This window comes from Bidens hawaiensis, unplaced genomic scaffold (genome assembly GCF_021521415.1).
Source record: "Bidens hawaiensis isolate Kalapana, Puna unplaced genomic scaffold, B.hawaiensis_p1.1 tig00012999_1, whole genome shotgun sequence".
Classification (NCBI taxonomy): Eukaryota; Viridiplantae; Streptophyta; class Magnoliopsida; order Asterales; family Asteraceae; genus Bidens; species Bidens hawaiensis.
Genome location: NW_027492089.1, coordinates 223,745 through 243,919, shown reverse-complemented (window position 1 = coordinate 243,919; position 20,175 = coordinate 223,745). Strand labels below are relative to the sequence as shown.

General features: G+C 36.0%; 1 protein-coding gene, 2 non-coding genes and 2 pseudogenes across 4 annotated transcripts; 4 read left to right on the top strand and 1 right to left on the bottom strand.

Annotated features, from left to right (window-relative positions):
• Window positions 1–324: 324 nt before the first annotated feature.
• On the top strand, window positions 325–396 carry TRNAW-CCA (transfer RNA tryptophan (anticodon CCA)). The gene has a single exon. It is a non-coding gene; the product is annotated as a tRNA-Trp (tRNA).
• A 677-nt stretch (window positions 397–1,073) lies between these two features.
• On the top strand, window positions 1,074–1,176 carry LOC143542909 (U6 spliceosomal RNA). The gene has a single exon (XR_013136974.1). It is a non-coding gene; the product is annotated as a U6 spliceosomal RNA (small nuclear RNA).
• A 2,162-nt stretch (window positions 1,177–3,338) lies between these two features.
• On the top strand, window positions 3,339–3,419 carry LOC143542915 (U6 spliceosomal RNA; annotated as a pseudogene).
• Window positions 3,420–4,170: 751 nt separating this feature from the next.
• Window positions 4,171–6,334, bottom strand: LOC143542865 (uncharacterized protein ycf20-like). The gene is made up of 3 exons (XM_077035341.1): window positions 6,267–6,334; window positions 5,087–5,288; window positions 4,171–5,009 (listed from the first exon to the last, which is right to left on the bottom strand). Exons 2-3 carry the CDS (start codon window positions 5,278–5,280, stop codon window positions 4,607–4,609), a joined length of 597 nt encoding a protein of 198 aa, XP_076891456.1. The 5' UTR covers window positions 5,281–5,288; window positions 6,267–6,334; the 3' UTR covers window positions 4,171–4,606.
• A 654-nt stretch (window positions 6,335–6,988) lies between these two features.
• LOC143542851 (DNA repair protein RAD51 homolog 3-like) lies at window positions 6,989–10,990 on the top strand (annotated as a pseudogene). Its single transcript, XR_013136968.1, has 7 exons — window positions 6,989–7,195; window positions 9,195–9,369; window positions 9,451–9,484; window positions 9,559–9,629; window positions 9,694–10,136; window positions 10,224–10,290; window positions 10,640–10,990. The product of XR_013136968.1 is annotated as a DNA repair protein RAD51 homolog 3-like (transcript).
• The last annotated feature ends 9,185 nt before the right edge of the window (window positions 10,991–20,175 follow it).

Genomic DNA, 20,175 nt, shown 5'->3' with positions numbered 1-20,175 from the left:
TTACGTAATAACTAAAGGTTAACGCATACTTATTAAAATAATAATATTCACTGTATTATTTAGAAATCTGAATTATAATGCATATTTGTTTTTTTAACTTTGTCTTGATTTGAGCTTTTAACGAGTTGATGTCGAGTAGAGGGCGAGTGACTCGGCTTGTAGATGCCCCGTTTTTTTTTATCATTTTCACAAGCCGACAATGAGATGAGATTTAGCTTAGACGAGCTCAGGCTCGACTCGAAAATGTTCACTGCTTCAAAAGTCAAATATGTAACTCTTCATTTAACATTTAAATAATATCCGTCTAAGTTAATAAAACAAGTTGGATCTGTGGCGCAATGGTAGCGTGTCTGACTCCAGATCAGAAGGTTGCGTGTTCGATTCACGTCAGGTTCAAATATTTTGTTTTTTTAATAAATTAAAGTGTTTTTTATTTGTTTTCATTTTTTTATAAATATTATAGAGTTTGTTGCTGGTTCTTTCAGATTGTGCATACAGGGTAAGCAACAAACAGAGAAGTTGATGTTTTGATCGAGATAATCGAATATTTTTATATACACGTAGGATGGTAAAAGATTGAGTTATCTTCCGTTTAATAGTGATTACAGGGACAACAACTATTACTATATCAACTGCTATTTGGTGGTTTGGAGCAAATTACATAATTGGTTCCTAAAATTTAAATTTTATGGATTCGGACGTTAGTTGTAATATATACAAGAACGTGAACAAGTGTAAAATTTAAGTGTTTAACAACAAAACCCGACCCACGGAGAACAAAGTAGAGATTTCACTTATCGCATGTTCGGATTTGTTTGTGAACTTAGAACACACAATGCTTTTTGCGAAGTATTAAGAATGGCGGAAACAATCCAAATACTCACACTCAACATACAATGAATAGCAAAACAAAACATGTAAAGAAAGATCTGTAGATTCGAAAATATTAGTAAGCGAATGACTAAAATAGTCAATTAGTTAAAGTAACAAGATATGTCAAATCAACACATCCCACATCGACCAGAAGCAAAATCTCTACCTGGTTTATATAGTGTTCTATGGATTTAATGTTCGTCCCTTCGGGGACATCTGATAAAATTGGAACGATACAGAGAAGATTAGCATGGCCCCTGCGCAAGGATGACACGCACAAATCGAGAAATGGTCCAAATTTTTTTCTACCATTTTAGGTTAGTATCTCGCTTTGTTTTCGGTTATGGATCAGTTTATTTTTTCTACCATTTTAGGTTAGTATCTCGCTTTGTTTTCGGTTATGGATCAGTTTTGGTCACCCCTGCTATGCTAACCGAAATATTAAGCAGAACTAACCACCAGTTAATTGGTTCGGTTTATTGATTTAGTTCGCCGCTTTTCGGTTCGGTTAATAACTAATATCAAACTCGGGCTGACATTTTTACTTATAACTACATGAAACGAAGGTATGAACCGGGAGTGGCCAAAAACCAAACTATATACCAAAATATTAACCGGAATTAACCATAACCAAACAGAACAGAGATTAAAGGTACACTCGAACTCACAGGTTAAAGTGCTTAAGCAAAATGTCACATAATCATATTAACTACTTGGCTTGTGCAGAAACATAATATGCAAGAAGCATATGGTCAGACACCGGAGATTAAATGATGCAGTTAGAAGCGAATGTCAAATGGCAATCAAGAAACTCATAGATTATTAGCCAAAAGCTAGGAACCAAAAGGTTCTAAACCTTCAAGGTTTACAATGTTATTCAAAATCCAAAAACTGCCTAAACATAACACCTAACAACCTTATTTATAAATAAAAATAAACATTTGGGCCGGGCCGACTTAACGGACCGGATGCTCCTGCATCATTAAAGGTAATCAGAAGGAAGCCAAAGTGGTTCGCCAGATCCCTCAGAAACAGCCGGTCAAAGATGGTGCTGAAAAGCGAAAGATGCTATCCAATGACCTATTGGCCGGGGTTACTATTCATACATCACATTAAAAAGTAGTGTTTACATCGATACAAAAGGCAAATGGGCAACAAGCTTCGCCACTAGCACAGCTTGTTGACTTGGACTTTATTTGCAAAAATATGAAGCATGTTGGTTAAAACTTGTGCATATGTTGTTGTCCCATGTGGGTTTTTGGAGGTTCTTAATGAAGTTACTTGCCAATGTGTTGAAATTGTGATCGTTCATGTTGAATGCAAACCAGTTTTGTAAGTGATAAAAACAGAATCATGTGCAGTTGACTTCATCTATTATTAAATTCAAATGGGATCATCTCACCGAAGAGATTGGTATGAACTGTTTTAAGTCCAGTAACAAATTTTTAATGACAATTACTCAAATCTTGCATGAATTAGTAGAAACATGTAATATTAACTTACCACTTGTTATACAGCGTATAAGAATGCAAAAAGTACGATAATAATGTTAATTACTTGGCTTGTGCAGAAACGTAATGCCCAACAAGAAAACGGGACGACTTCAGAGATTGAAGGTGATCAGCAAGCAGCAAAAGTGATTCGCCAGTTCCCACAGAATATACCAGTCAAAGATGACGCTGAAAAGCTAAAGCGTCTATCTAAGGACCTTTTGGCCGGGGTGAGTATCTATATATTTGTGTTGACATGAACCTTATTTGCTCTATTAAGCATGTTGGTTAACACTTGTGTGCATGTTGTCCCTTGTTGGTTTTTGGTGATAAAAATAAAAACAGAATCATGTGCAATAGACTTGCTTAATATATGAGTAGTTTGATATTTTGAAGGATATTACAAACAAGATGCTATATTTTTATTCACTTTCTGATTTTAATTTGTTTGAATTCGTCGTGTCAGAGAGATGGTACTGTGGTTAAATGGGTAGTGTCTGCTTCTATTTTATTTTATTTTCATGTGAAAATCAATACAAAATGGACTAGCAAAAGAAGGCATGCAAGGCAAATATAGGATCTTTACAAAAACATGCTATACATTTTCATCTGTTAATCAACAAGAGAATGTAATACTTAAGGTCATAGTTTATGCATAACATTTGTTGACTAAAATCATTCTTAATATATAACCATCACCTATACTTTTGATATAGTTCTAAGGTTGATAAATTTAAGTTACTTTAATGGAATAAATTAACCAAAGGATAAATGATTAATTTTGTATTTAATAGAGGCATACGTGTATGCAGAAAGATCTACAGGTTCGAAATTAATTAGAAGGAAAAATAATAAGAGAAGAATTAAAATAGTCAATTAGTTAAAGTAACAAGATATGTCAAATCAACTCGTCCCACATCGACCAGAAGCAAAATCTCTACCTGGTTTATATAATGTTCTATGGATTTAATGTTCGTCCTTTCGGGGACATCCGATAAAATTGGAATGATACAGCCAAGGATGACACGCACAAATTGAGAAATGGTCCAAAATTTTTTTCATTAAATCGGTTTGGGTTATTTGGTTAGTTTCTCGCTTTTTTTTTGGTTCCGTTATTAACTAAAATCAAAGGGTGAACAAAAACTGAGCCGTAACCGAAAACCGAACTGTTAACCAAAACTAACCATCCATCACCGATTTTCTGTTAATCGGTTCGGTTTATTCATTTAGTTTGCCGCTTTTTGGTTCGGTTAATAACTAATATCAAATTTGGGCTAGCATTTTTACTTATCTACATGAAACGAAGGTATGAACCGGAGGTGAGCAAAAACCGAACTATATACCGGAATATTAACCAGAATGAACAGAACAAAGAAAGAAGGTATACTTGAACTCACAAGTTAAAGTGCTTTATGCAAAAAGTCTGAAAATCACATTAACTACTTGGCTTGTGCAGAAACATAAAATGCAAGAAGCAAAAGGTCAAACACCGGATATTGAAGGTTCAGCAGGCAACAACTTGCGCCGCTAGCCAAGCTTGTTGACTTGGACTTTATTTGCAATAATATGAAGCATGTTGGCATATGTTGAATGCAAACCAATTCTGTAGTGATCAATAACAGAGTCATGTGCAGTAGACTTGCTTTTTATATGAGCTGTTTGGTTTCTTTTAGGATGTTATAAACAAGATGCTATGTTTAAATCTCCTTTCGGATTAAAAAAATATATTTTCTCTACTGTAATATATACAAAAACATAAAGAACGAAAAGTGCAATTTACTCTTTAACGATATTTAAAACAAGTATGTTTTGCATTTCAAATACATGTTTCTCTACTGTAATATATACAAATAAATCCTTCCAACAAGTCATCTGTTAATCAACAATGTGCTACAACACCTTTGAAGCTAAAAGTTTTCTACTGATCACATGTACCCAAAGATTAACTGCCATACAACTTCATCATGTTCTGCACGTCAGCTCGAGTTGAAATATCAATAAACAGGTTAGACCGACCCGCAAATCAGAATATATATCCAATGTCATGCCCTCTTTATCTTTTGGTCATAGCTGCACTTGAAAGCCTTGTTTAACATTTTTCACTATAAGAATAGTCTACAAGATTTCTTGAGCCACAAGATACTCACTTCAAAAAAATCACATCTTTTAGGTCATCCGCCATCCTGTACTTGGAGAGCCGAAATGAATGAAATTTTGATGATTTCTTGAGTAACAAGGCATCTTTAATACTTGAAAGAATCGAGAAAAAGGCCCATAGTAAGCCCACTTTTCCAATAATTAAACATGGTGATTATCTTCTTTACCTTATTGACTAAAGGAACCGAACCCGTGTACATAAGGGCCCCGATCCCCTCCACCACAGCCACAGCCAACGCAGCCGACAATATATCCCAATCACCCGTTTGCCCTATAACTGTCGCGAACGCCGTTGAACAATAAAAACCCGTCAAGAAAAACAGAAGTTTCATTGGAAGATCTTTCCTTAGCTCTTTAAATCTTGCACTTAGTCTGTTTTGAAATGCCTGTATCGCCCTTATGAGTCTAGTCCCGTTGCTGTTATTATTTGTGGACGAGGGGTTAAAACCACCGCCATCTGCGCTGCTTCTTATATGCCACGTCATCCTCCTATACAACAAAATAATCAACAATAAAAATGCAGCATTTCGATATCATCAATTTGTTAAAATCAGAAGTTTACTCACTTTGAATCCTTGAGGAAAAAAGGTTGTGTCAAATGGAAGATCCAAAACCGAGTATATAATGTCTTGCGGAAAGAGTATGAAGTTCTTAACAGGTCAGATGAAAAAGTGACAGATGAGACGTGTGATCTCAAATATCCAATGCCATAAAGGTTATTAGGATAGCCAGGTGATGGCATTAGAGATATTGGCACCATGCAGGGACCTGCAATTTTGATAACATTATAATATATATTGTTGTACAAGGTTTTTACATTTTCTCAATTCTTTTAGTGCTTGGATAGTTGGATGCTAACATTCTATAAGGTCAAAATGTTGTTCTGCTGACTCACAGTTAGAAATTCACAGAATAAACAAGAAAATCTTCCGCTAAGACTTTTCTTTTGGTACTTGTACTACATGAATCATGATCCCGTGACAGATATGGCTGTAATCAAGCCGAGCCAAGGTGAGCGCGATCTCGTACATAAGCGAGCTGGCTCGTGATCGGCTCGCTTACTTTATCAAGCTGAAAATTCGAGCTCGGCTTATTTAAAGCTCGTGCCAAGCTCATTAATTTTTTCTTAACAAGAAAAACTTCCACAAAATCAAGTCTTTTCTTTTGGTACTTGAACTACACGATCCCGTGACATATTATGTATACATGTACAAATACAACACTCCGAATGCACTTCTAAATCAAGACCAATTGTCCTTATTGTAGTCTAAAACATGCAAAGTCTCAAAAGAAACATTAACCTAAAAAGACTATGTTATTGACAAACAATGCAACATCCAGCCTCTCGTACCACTAATCCCCGATGGATTGCCAAATCCATGAACTCTATTGGTCCCACCTAAGCACGCTTAACTGCGAACTAAGTCCAAAACGTGTTTTTTATAAACCATAAATCTCTCCTTGTCACGGCGGATGTGGGATTTTCCTATAATGTATTTTGTACAATAATCATCCTCTTATTCCAGTTAATTTTTATAGCCTACAGAGGGATTATAACTATAGTGAGTATTTACTCGATAAGTGATAAAACCTAATTCCAACTTCTTCGACACACTATTGCAACACAAGATTGAACTAACAAGACATTAAATTCGTTTAACAGCAAGTACTAAAGAGTCAATGGGTTTTTATTTTTATATTAATTTAACTGAACTCATCCCATTAAAGTGGATGAACAAAGCTAACCTGGGTAATGCTCGATTGGCGTTGTGGAGGACAAGTCTTCAGAATCATCCCATGTGGCTGTGGCTGTGAGTCTTGACAAACAAATTAGGGATGAATCGAACAAAAGTCTATAAATAATAAAAAAGCATTATTAAAATGTGAATCGGTTTACTTACGGGAAATAAATCCAATATTGTAAACGTCCAGAACACACGTAGATCTTATGATGAGAAACACTATGAATAGGATTGTCAACTGGATAGCTTAAGAAACATTAAAAAAAATAACCATATTATAGTGGTTGGTGAAACTTGAGGGTTGTGTTGTGATGGTGGATAAAAATACATTATTATTTGAAATTATATATCAAATATTGTTAGGCGAGTAAGTAACAGGTTAAACAACTATTGAAATATCAGGATTTAAACAAACATTCAATGCTAGTTAATGATATTTAAATTTTGAAGGTGCATTAATATACTTAAGGTTTAATTATTGTTTTAAAAATAATGATGGATAAAAACCATAATAACTAAGGAAGTGAGATAGGACTTAGAAGTGCCACGTAATATAAAGGGTTTCTTAAATTATGAAATAGCTTGAGTTTTGTGTAAGTTAAATGAGTCAACCTAGAGCCTAGTCGAGCTCGGGCTCGGCTCATTTGCACCCCTACCGTCGTATACAAGGTTTAAGTTCGAACCTAATTACTAGACGAGTTTTATTTGTAACTCAGGCTCGGGTCTAGCTTGAGCAATAAAACATTTCAAGCCCCAAACATAATCTGGAGGTGGCGGGAAGATTGAAATTACATGGAATCGAGAGGTGATTCGATCGAGTAAATGGATGTCATGCGATTAGCGTTATCGGCGTCACAAAAAGGAAAACTAATGTCTGCAGGCTTCACTTCCATTGCTTCACTCTCTTCAATTTCTCCTTCACATCTTGCCCTAGTTATCTCACTCACTTGTAATAATTTGTTTCACCAACTGTTTGATAATTAATATTATATAGTTGTTATGTTTTGATCTTGATGGATGATGTTATTGGTGGATTTGGGAAAATATTACGAAATTAATGGATGAGACTGTCTATGTTATGTACTATTGCATAATTGTAGGTTTTAGCTTAGAAGAGAATTAAATAATAGGATATGAAATTCATATTCTAAGCAGTTAATGCGGAAAAATATCTGAGATATCGGTGGGATATCGGTAACTTTAATATCAAGTAAAATTCATATATATAGCAATTTAACACTAATAATTCAGTATAGTCTCCTACCATTAACAAATTAACCTTTTGCAAATTGCAAAACAGTAACAATCGTAGCAAGTAAAAATTTATTAAGACTTAAAACACTAAGGGTCTTTTTGGTATGAGGTAATTGAATGAACGAGGGAATGGAATGGACAAAGGAATGGAATGAACAAATGAATGAAATGAATCATTACTATTCCATTGTCTTGTTTGGTTACCACATAGGAATGAAATGAATCATCACGTTATTAATTTTTTTTAATTAAATAGTAAACTATTCAATCATAATATTTTTTATCAATTAATAAAACGGTTATAAGATAATGCGATATAGTAATAAAAGTATAATAACAATTATAATTTAATAAAATTTATACTATAATAAAATAATGATGATGATGATAAATAGCAATAATAATAGTAGGAGTAATAATAATAACAAAAATAATAATTATTTTTATTATTAATTATTATTATTATTATCATCATCATCATTATCATTATTATTATTATTATTATTATTATTAATCATTTTTCATTTCATTCCTAGAAGGAATGAAAGAAAAACCACCTTTTGCTAAGGAATGAAAAATGGTATATATGGAAGGGTTTGCATTCCTTAGGAATGATTCATTCCATTAATGAATGGTAACCAAACATGTTTTCTTTCATTCCTTTGAAATGAGTCATTTCATTCCACATCTCATTACTTCATTCCAAACACTACTTAACATTGAACACTAAAAGTTGATAAGACTTAAAACACTGATATCGGGAATATCGGTGATATATTGGTCAAATATTAGTCCAATATCGGTCAATACCATTGATATTCTGGGTACAGATATTCTGAACCGATATTCTGATTTATATATCGCCATGGGACCAGTAACCAATATATCGACTGCATAGTTCATATTTAACTGTTTTGAGTAACACAGTCACCAGATAACTAGTGTAACTGCATTTATTCACATGTAAACTTTTTGATGTCATCTTGTTCAATTGATGATTAACATCCTGATGCTAGCTTGTTAAACACATATTTATAAAAGAGTTGTGCATTGACTTCAAATATCTGTTTGTAAGGATGTCAAGATTCAATAGGCTAATTATTTTGTAGACTTTCTTCATAGAGTAGGTTTGATAAAAGGAGCTTAAACTTGTATTTTATTTAGCCTTTTGTGTTGATCATCTACTCTTGGAGTTTCTAAGTGTGAGAAAATAGTGACAAGTTTCTTGTGCATCAATCAGAAGAGGTATTTGTATTAACTACTAAGTAAGGGTGTGCAGTTTTGGGGTAAATCAAACCGGAAACCAAAACTTCGGTTTTTGAATTTTTTGAAACCGTTCGGTTTCGGTTTTTGCCATCTGAGCTTGAAAATTTTAGGCCGGAAAAAAAGTTGGAAAAGTTAATGAATCTAGGTATACATAATTTAACTAATAGACTATTGTACATTTGAACAAGAATATTTAAGTCGCATATATATATTAAATTCTTATATATTAGTTAAAAAAAGTTATGTTATATGCTTGCAACAGAATTGAAGGTTTCAGAAACAGAGGCGCTTGAAATTTTAAAGAGTGTATCAGATGGTAGTAAGTTGCAGAGCACCAGTAGCAGTCATACTATTGTCAATGGTATTATTCACACTTCAGTTACCGTATTTTCAGTCTCTTTATCATTTCTAGTTACAAAGTTGCCCTTCAGAAAGATTTAGCAGAAGCCATTAATGTTACCATTTGTTGCAGAGTGCGTGGGATATGCTGCAGGAAGAGGAAACCTCTGTACATATTACCACGTCATGTGCTGACTTGGATGACATTTTGGGTGGAGGAATAAGCTGCAAAGAAGTCACGGAAATCGGTTCGTTCTTTTACTGTATTTCTACGCTCATTTTCTAGTTCTTTTAATGATAAAAGAAGCTTTTGCTCTTTTCCTAATCAGGTGGAGTTCCAGGCATTGGTAAAACACAACTCGGGTATACATTGCTAGCATATTATTTTCTAATAGTTTCATTATGTAGTTTTATGTTTTTGCTAACATAAGATACAGAATTCAACTTGCAGTTAATGTTCAGATTCCGTATGAATTTGGTGGAGTTGGAGGCAAGGCGATATATATAGGTAAATCTGTTAGTATTTATCATAATCTTGTTATTATATTTAACGTTTTGTTATTTGATAGCAGATACAGAAGGTGGCTTCATGGTCGAACGAGCTTTACAAATTGCAGAAGCTTGTAGTGATGACATGGCAGAATACAATCGCTTTTTTCGCAAGGGGCCTCAAGCTTGTGATGTCAAAATGATGCAGCCCAAAGATTTTCTTGAAAATATATTTTACTTTCGTGTCTGCAGTTATACCGAGCAAATTGCCCTCACAAATTACTTAGACAAGTTCATCACACAGCATAAAGATATAAATACATATATGCACATTTCAATAAAACTTTATTTTCGGTTCTTACAGTTTCTTATTACATCTAAAAATGTTTTACAGGTTAAGGTGGTTATCATCGATAGCATCACATTTCACTTTCGTCAAGATTTTGATGACATGGCACTTAGAACAAGAGTGCTCGGTGAAATGGCGTTGAATTTGATGAAACTTGCCACAAAATTTGGTGTGGCGGTAAGATTAAACATCTAAATAGTTACGTAATTTTCGATTCAGTTATAGATCAAAATTATATAATTAATTTGTTTGCATATCGAGCAGGTCGTTTTACTGAATCTAGTGACTACTAAGTACTCGGATGGTTCATTCCATTTAGCTCTTGCACTAGGTAACTAGTATATATTAATATCTTATTTTTCTTTATTATTTTGCACAATTGGAGATTATTGTTATATGCAATGTTTTCGTAACCGGATCGGACATCGAACCGGACGGCCAACCGGTCGAACCGGAAGAACAACTTTGGTCAAAAAATGAGGAGTCGGGCTGAAAAAATGATTTTTTTTTTAAAATAATATTTTTTCATAGAAAACCGGTTCAACCCGTCCAGTTTTCAGGTCCACCGGTTCGGACCGGCCGGTTCTCTGGGAGCCGAGCGAACTATATATAACCGGATCGGTCGGTGGACGGTCTCAACGACATTGGTTATATGGGTGTTTGTTAAAACTTTTTTACAGGTGATAGTTGGTCACATGCCTCCACAAATCGCATCATTTTGCACTGGAATGGCAATGAACGTTATGCGTATATTGACAAGTCACCCTCTCTCCGATCAGCATCTGCACCTTATTCTGTGACTCCTGAAGGAATCAGGCACTCGACTTCAAACAACAAACGAGTCAAACATATCTAAGTTTGTTTATTATTGCATATTCAGCTAGTGTAATTGTGTAACATTTCTATTTTTGTATATTTTTATGTTCGCATTTACGAGTTGAATCAAGTTTTCTTAAGCAAGGCCAACAAGTTCCTTGGGCTGTCACACTCGTTTTCTTCTTTTATATAAGCAACGTGTAATGTTTTCCTTATCGTCTTATTTCACGAGTAAAAGTCGGTTTTAGTGTCATAAACCATGTTACTGTAACTTGAGTTATAACATGAAATTGTGTGACATAGTGTTTGATTTCACCTTCAAATTGTATGTCCTATTTAAATATTATGTGTACTACATTACAATTGAATAAAGACGGGTCAATGGGTAATGTTTCTAAAATTATTTTAAAGGTGGGCTCTCACTTTTGGACCTGGGCCTAATATGTTTCTAAAGTCAACCCATGAAACTATATGATTTTTTTTGTTGTAAGGGAATGTGTAGCGGAGACTTGGAGTCGCGCCCAAGGTCAAGTCGGATGGATCACGCTCACTCAACATTACGCTTAACCGCTCATGGTTGCTTTTGAGATTTCGGATGACTCAGACAAGTATTTGAAAATGACGCTTATACATATTTTTTATAAGATACGCGATGATTGTGATAACAATTAACAAAAACAAAATAACTATAGCGATAAAAATATACAAAACAAGTTTAACAATTAACACACACAAAAAAACGTATTGAGAGGTTCTCATAGCAGTTTATATATATATATATATATATATATATATATATATATATATATATATATATATATATATATATATATATATATATATATATATATAGGTTTAAGTTCATGAAAGAAATGATATTATTGTGAGAAATGTGAGAAGTTCTTTCAACCAATCAAAATTTTTCTTTTTATTTTTGCTTTTAGTTAGTTACAAGGTTATATTAGTCAAATTTGTTTGTTCTATATTTGGAATTTATTATTATATAATGCTAACTGATAGAATGTTAATTTATACGGTTATTATTTGTTTAATCTAATGATTCTTAATTTGAGTCTTTCATTCAAATAATCTTCCATATCATACCATAAAGTTGGTCAACACCATTCGTTTTTTTAGTATTCACGTATGAAGAATCCATATTTTTTAGACAATAATTCAAAATATACACTTCTACACATTTGAACAAATAAAACAAACTAATTGTGCAAATATTAGTTGTTCATGTTTTGACAAGAATCCATAATATAAAGTTGTATTTGAATATATCCTACACATTATTAATCATACTACACACATAAAAACTCTAAATAAACGTATAACCCTTCTTACACTGAATTAAATAATCCATGTAACATTTTCTACACAAATTTAATAAATCCATACACCATGGTATTTGAACACATCCTACATAAGTGTTAATCATACTACACAAATAAAAAATCTAAATAAATCGATAACCCTTCCTACAAAAAAATTAAAGAACCCAAAAATGGTATTTTTGAATATATCCTATGCAAATATTAATTATGTTAAACAAAATAATAAAACATTCTCATTAACAATACCCCAACATAAGTTGAAAACATCCTACACAATTAAAAAATCATTCTCATTGGTATTTGTATATATCCTACATAAATTAAAAAACATCCTACACATTTTGTGCATCTTTTCACATTTGTGAACAACCACTCTTTGTTATAAAACCTACAAAACGATCAAAACTATACCTACACACAAATAATGCAAACCTACAATCTCACCAAAGCTATTTTTTGTTATGAAATTACAGTAAAAAGAAAATAAAATTTGAAATAACTTGATGAATCACACTACTTTTTAATCTTATTACAAATGTAGATTACAAATGTAGTTTTTTCAACATAAAAACCGTCATATATTTTACTAAACTAGAAAAAAATAATAAAATAAGGAAAAATCTTGCAAGTATTTGAATTTTGTGATTGAAACATTATGGCAAACTAGGGTATATACCCGCGTGACACGCGGGTGGAATAACATGTCACTAAACATAATTAACTTAAACATCAATTTAAACAAACATAATATTTCTTTAACAATTAAAACTTGATAGATTTACATTGTCACTAAATACATCACTATACCAACCAAAAAAAATAAATTTACATTGTTTTAATATTAAAACTTCCAAATTACAGGGAAGTTAATTTGAACATAACAACCAAAACACATTAACAAAATAACTAATAATGTTCTTTGCTATTAAAAAATCATCAACATCTTGAAAACTTCAACAAAAAAATCCATTTTCCTAACCGGAAAATTGTTACAACCCAATAGCAGATTATATAAAATATAAATCAAACAAAACAACATGTATAATAATTAGTAACATATAAACATTACTAAAGTTGTTATATGGAACTAATAAAACTTAACTTCCAAATTATAGTTATTAGAAAGTGTAAAGATGTGTTGACTATATACTACTTGTATTAAATCTAACAACAATATCTAAAGAATTTATATTTTACCTTAAAGTTCATCGTCAGACTCCAAATTATCTGGAAAATCTTCATAATCACTTTCATAGTTACAACATTGTACTAACCATTTGACCTTCAAAGTCACTTCCGCTTCCAAATCGAGATGTGCAACTTCTTTTCTTGCATTAGATAACTTCAACAGGTCAAGCTCTCTCAACATGATCAAATCATCACATGGCAATAGTTGTTTAGGCTTAAAATTCTTATACTGTCCATTCTCAAACATGATAACAACCTTGTTTTAATAAGGGTAAAAAACATGTCACACCCTCAAATTCCACTAACGGAGTTTTACCGTCAGAGGGTGTGAACTAACAGGATCGGAATCATCAGTTATAATCAAACCATAAAAACGTTTAAATGAAATTAAGTGCGGAAGCGTAAAAACCAAAAGACAAAAGTTGCGTCACGCATGACGACTTAAAAACCCAAGTAATAATAGTTAAAACATGTTTGCATATCAGAAGGTTCAAAAACCATGCATGATCCTATACCGCGCGCCCGCCTCGGCTACCTAAGAATAACATACTAAAAGTGTCAACACAAGGTTGGTGAGTTCACAAGTTTAAATAAAATAAAGCGTTTAGCGTTTGCATTCAGCGTTTTGCGTTCAGCGTTTTGCGTTACCAGATAGTGTTAAATCAATTATATATCGATAGGTAGCTAGCCTATACAACAGGTATTACTAAGTGTTCGACACCGAAGCTGACTGTTTATCAAGTGCCTTGTCACCAGGTCATCCAGACCATGGTACGTGTTAGCCAAAATTACACCCGCTCGACCTCCAGTCGAGTTTAGCGTTGGGTGGGGTTTGTCAAACCCAGTAGTACTACTCAACAGTGACTCGCTATTCCAAATATTAACAGGTTCGATGTGTAGGACTTCAAATGTTTCGTTTGCCACTTAGCCTTTACAAGTGATATATAATTTACTAACAAAATCTTAAATGCGTTTATCGGAGTATGTTATCTCCCCCAAGTGAAAAGCGTTTAAAACAGTTTAAAGGGGTAAGTGAAACTCACTGTTTGCGAAGAATTCCCAAAATAAATCACCAAGTGATGCGCGTCACAGAAAACTCTCTCTAGCGTTCTAAAACAACAAGGAGATTTTCTAAGTATCGGAACTAATATCGAGTCTCTAGACCCGGCACATAATTCCTAATCACAAGATACGTTTCGTGTTTGTTTGTGAATCGTGTGTGACATAACGAGTAAATTTGTGATACGATACGTGTGTGAGCAATTATTTACGTGTCATGTATTAATAATGTACATCACTAGCAATTACTCCCCGTAAGGGAAATTTGGTCACACATAACAATTAACTAGCAATTATTCCCCACAAGGGCAATTTGGTCAAAACACGACAACTATTTAGCAAGTATTCCCCGCAGGGGCAAATTGGTCAAAACATAACAATTAACTAGCAATTATCATGTTTCATGCATTTTCACAAAATTCAGCAGCTAGTTTCACCGAGACAGAAATTCTACTTGAAAGATTGTACTATTCCACCGATCATAGCATCTCAATTAATTTACCAAAAATCATCACTAAAGCATGCATGTGTTAGGTTTCCAGAACATATTTTATTTTATTTTTATTCCACATAGATTTCTCATAATGATCAAAACACTACAGCAAGCTCATAACAGTCATATTCATGCGCAACAGAATGTTATTTGAAATTCCCGTTAAATGAAAAATCCAACAAATGCAAGACCACTTGGGTTAGGTTCCTAACTCAATAAGTCAACTTCCAGAAGTGGAACCAACCCAATTGGTCTCGTATTTCATGAGATATAACATTTACAAAACAACCTAACAGCAGGTCTAACAACTCAGCTTTGCACAACGTTTTTGTAAAATCATAAAGGTTAACTTTTACACGTCCAAAAATTGCAAATTTATATTCTTTAGAAACTAGACTCAACCTAGTTTACTGTAGTATCAATAATCTCAACCAATTTTCACATTTACACCCCGATACAGTCAATTGAACATCAACAACACAATCTGTCCAGAAACTGTTTGCAACAAAACTCAACATATTAGCCATTTATAAACCATAATTCCTTCATATAACATCCTAGACACCATAATCACTATCCATGCACATCAATTACACATTACATCTATGGTTAGGGTTTTATTTGAATTCAAAATCAAGACACAACAATTAACATGTAACAATATCAATTCTAGTTATCAAATCATCATCAATACATCATCAAATCAAACAAAGATCATATGAACACAATATATGAAATTTCCAGATTTTAGGGTTTATAATTAACCCATTCAAACTCAAAATTAAGCATGTAAAATACATAGGATAGTTGTTTATACCTTCCTAGCACCTTAATCTTCGATTAAACTTGAAAGATCTTGTGTATATGTGTGTGTGTGATTGACGGCAGCCAAGAACAAGGGGGAGGGGGGCTGGCCGATCGGTTTTGAGAGAGAAAGAGAGGCTAGGGTTTTAGCTTAATATTATTTAATAACAATCATGTTACATCTAGGTCCCTCCACTTTCAAGTGTTACTTTTCTATCTTAATTAACTAGTTCTAGCACATTGAGTTAACGTTTATAACAATGTTATCACATAACACATAAGTCTAACACATAATTATCACATAATTATTGTTTTGGCGTTTTTCGTTTATTCACCAATCGTTTGCGTCAACTCGTTTGCGTTTCGGTGCAAATCCCGAAAGACTACACATGTAGTAAGTGTCAAGCGTCATTTAAACCCTAGTTTAAATGTAATGAGGTGTACGTTACAGATTCAATGATCTTAAGTTTGAATTGACGGAGTTGAGTTAACGGAGTTAACGGAGTTAACCTGAAATTGACGATTGTCACATCATTCCCTTGTTAAAGAATTTTCGTCCCGAAAATTTGAGTCAAGTCGTGATGAGTGTCTGAAAAAGTAAGAAAAATTTTCAGTTTGTCATATCATCCCCTAGTAGAAAGAAATTTCGTCCCGAAATTTAATTCATGCCTCCGGTGATTTATGACGGTTTGTCGGGTTTCGCGGTTTTCTGTGTTTGGTCAGCCCTTCAAAAAGGTGAGGATACTTTTTCATCATTTGATCCTCGCGTTCCCACGTGAACTCCGGTCCACGTCTTGAGTTCCAACGAACCTTAACGATTGAAATTTTGCTGTGCTTGAGTGTTTTGGTTTCCCAGTCTAAAACTTCAACTGGTTCTTCAATGAAGCGTAGTTGTTCATCAATTTGCAGTTCGTCCAAAGGGACTACTTGGGTTTCATCGAATAAGTATTTATTCAAATTGGATACGTGGAAAACATTGTGTACACTGCTGAGTTCCGCTGGTAAGTCCAGTCGGTACGCCACCGGACCAACGCTTTCCGTTATCCGGTAAGGACCAACGTATCGTGGGTTGAGTTTGTTTCGCTTCCCAAAGCGAACCACACCTTTCCAAGGTGAGACTTTGAGTAACACTTGGTCATTCACTTGAAATTCGAGAGGTTTTCGGCGCTTGTCGGCGTAACTCTTTTGGCGATCTCGTGCTGCTGCCATGCGATTTCGGATTTGAACAATCTTTTCCGAAGTTTCGAGTACCAGTTCTGGACCAGTGATTTGGCTGTCACCCACCTCTGCCCAGCAGAGTGGTGATCGACAGTTCCGTCCGTATAGTGCTTCAAACGGCGCTGCTTTAATACTTGCGTGGTAGCTGTTATTATATGAAAACTCTACCAATGGTAAGTGAGGTTCCCAACTTTTTCCGAAATCCAACACGCACGCACGCAACATGTCCTCCAAGGTCTGAATAGTTCGTTCACTTTGCCCATCCGTCTGGGGATGGTATGCTGTGCTCATATCAAGACGTGTGCCTAGAGCGCTCTGTAGCAACTTCCAAAAGTGCGAAGTGAAACGAGAATCTCGATCAGAAATGATTGAGACAGGCACTCCATGTCTAGACACTACTTCCTTCATGTAGACGCGAGTCAATCTTTCCATTTTGTCCGATTCCTTAATCGCTAAAAAGTGTGCGGACTTAGTCAACCGGTCAACGATCACCCAGATGGTATCGCATCCCGTCGGTGTTTTAGGTAATCCCGTGATAAAATCCATTGAAATGTGTTCCCATTTCCACATTGGAAGTTCCGGTTGTTGTAGTAGGCCAGATGGTTTCTGGTATTCTATTTTGACTCTGGCACAAGTCAAGCATTTGCTCACGTAGGTGGCAATGTCGGCTTTCATATTCGGCCACCAGTAAAGTGCCTTTAAGTCATGATACATTTTATCTGAGCCAGGGTGGATAGAATATCTGGACTTGTGTGCTTCGTCCATCACCAGAGTTCTCAACTCTCCGTATCGTGGAACCCAAATCCGGTTCTCAAAATATCGGACCTCGTCCGATTTGGTTTCAAGTTGCTTGTTCATGCCCCACATGAGTTCCGATGTAAGATTATCATCTTTCAAAGCTTCGAGTTGCGCCTCGCGAATCTGATCGGGTAAGTTGGTATGAATCGTGAGTTGCAATGCTCGCACTCGTCTGGGTTTATCTGTTTCTTTTCTGCTGAGGGCGTCGGCCACTACATTGGCCTTGCCAGGGTGGTACTTGATGGCACAATCATAATCCTTAAGCAGCTCGACCCAACGACGTTGTCGCATGTTCAGCTCCTTCTGATCGTAGATATGCTGGAGACTCTTGTGGTCGGTGTAAATGGTAAACTTGGTACCGTACAAGTAATGCCTCCATATCTTAAGGGCAAACACCACAGCTCCGAGTTCCAAATCATGGGTCGTGTAGTTCTTCTCGTGAACCCGCAGTTGTCGAGAGGCATAAGCTATAACCTTCTCGAGTTGCATCAACACGCAACCGAGGCCTTGTATCGATGCGTCACAATGCACCTCAAAACTTTCTGTTCCCTCGGGAAGGGCTAAAATAGGGGCGCTACAGAGTTTGGTTTTCAAGAGTTGAAAAGCGGATTCTTGCGCGTGTCCCCAATTGTACTTAGTACCCTTGTGAGTCAAAGCGGTGAGGGGTTGAGCAATCTTTGAAAATCCCTCGATGAAACGCCGGTAGTAACCGGACAGTCCTAGGAATTGCCGCACCTCAGTCGGAGTCTTAGTCGCTTCCCAGTTTTTGATGGCCTCTACCTTACCGGGATCGACATGGATACCATTCTCTTTGATCACATGTCCTAAAAAGTGAACCTCGCGAAGCAAAAATTCGCATTTCGAGAGTTTTGCGTACAGTTGTTCCTTCTTCAATAATTCCAGAATTACCCTTAAGTGTTCCTCATGGTCAGCCTTGTCCTTGGAGTATACCAGGATATCGTCAATAAACACAATCACAAACTTGTCGAGGTACGCCTTGCATACTCGATTCAGGAGATCCATAAATACGGCTGGTGCGTTGGTTAGTCCAAAAGGCATAACCGAAAACTCGTAGTGACCATACCGTGTTCTGAAAGCCGTCTTTGAAATATCTTCTTCGCGCACTCTTAGTTGATGGTAACCAGATCGCAGATCGATCTTCGAGTAATAACTCGATCCTTGGAGCTGGTCAAACAGATCATCAATTCGGGGTAAAGGATAACGGTTCTTGACCGTCACTTTGTTCAACTCCCGGTAGTCGATGCACATGCGGAAAGTCCCGTCCTTCTTTCTGACAAATAAGACAGGGGCTCCCCATGGCGATGAGCTAGGTCGGATAAAACCCTTATCCAACAAATCTTGCAACTGAGTGGACAGTTCCTGAAGCTCCGCCGGTGCGAGCCGATACGGGGCTCGTGCTATGGGTGCTGCACCGGGTGTCAACTCTATTTGGAATTCGACTTGTCGAATAGGAGGGAGTCCGGGCAAATCCTCCGGGAAAACTTCCGGGAAATCCCGCACAATCGGTATATATTCAATTCGTTTCTCCTCCGCGGGTTTCTCAACAATATGCGCCAAAATTGCCGGATGACCCTTTCGTAGATACTTCTACGCCTTCATGAGGGTGATAACGCTGGTGGTCATGCCGCTTCTCTCGCCCCGGATCGAAATGATCTCGCCGGAAGGGGTAGTAATGTGGACTATCTTGTCGTGACATATAATCTCCGCTCGGTTCTCGGATAACCAGTCCATGCCGACCACGACATCGAAACTACTAAGCGTAAAAGGAATAAGGTCGATATCAAAAACATGACCTGACAGTTTTAACTTACATCCCGCAAGTACATGAGTCGTTATTATAGTCTTACCGTCAGCTAATTCAACAGGAAACTTAGCATCTAACGGGGTTGGAGTTAGGTCTAAGAGTTGACTAAAGGCTTCCGACACAAAACTCCTATCAGCTCCAGTGTCAAACAATACAGAAGCAAAACAATCGTTCACAGGGAACTTACCAGTCACCACGTACGGATCATTGCGGGCTTGACCCGACCCAATAACAAAAGCTCTTCCTTTACCATTATTTCCACCACCACTGCCACTTCCATTACCTCCATTATTGTCGTTCTGTTTCAGCCTGGGACAATCCTTCCTGAAATGACCTTCCTGCCCACATTCGAAACATCCCTTCGTCGTCATAGGTGGTTTAGGAGCACCCTTTGCCGCAAGGTCTCCTCTACATTCCTTTGCCTGGTGACCCATCTTTCCGCATCTCAGACACTTGACACGGTCACACGGGCCAGCATGATGATAGTTACACCTGTTGCACTTCGGGTACTTCCCAGCATAGCCGCTCGAACCCTGCCCGCTACCGTTGTTATTGTTATTGTGACCCTGATTGTTGAAGCTCCGGGTGAATTCGGGCTTTCTGTAGTGTTGCTGCTGTGGGGGGTTCGAGGATGAGAATCTGGTGTTATCAAACTTTCTCTTTTCGCTGCTCGGG

Bases quoted from the DNA above. Each gene is read 5' to 3' on its own strand.
- LOC143542865 (XM_077035341.1), bottom strand. From the start codon at position 5,280: ATGGTGCCAATATCTCTAATGCCATCACCTGGCTATCCTAATAACCTT. The intron at 5,010-5,086 runs GTGAGTAAACTT...TTTGTTGTATAG, and splicing joins TTTTTCCTCAAGGATTCAAA to GAGGATGACGTGGCATATAA.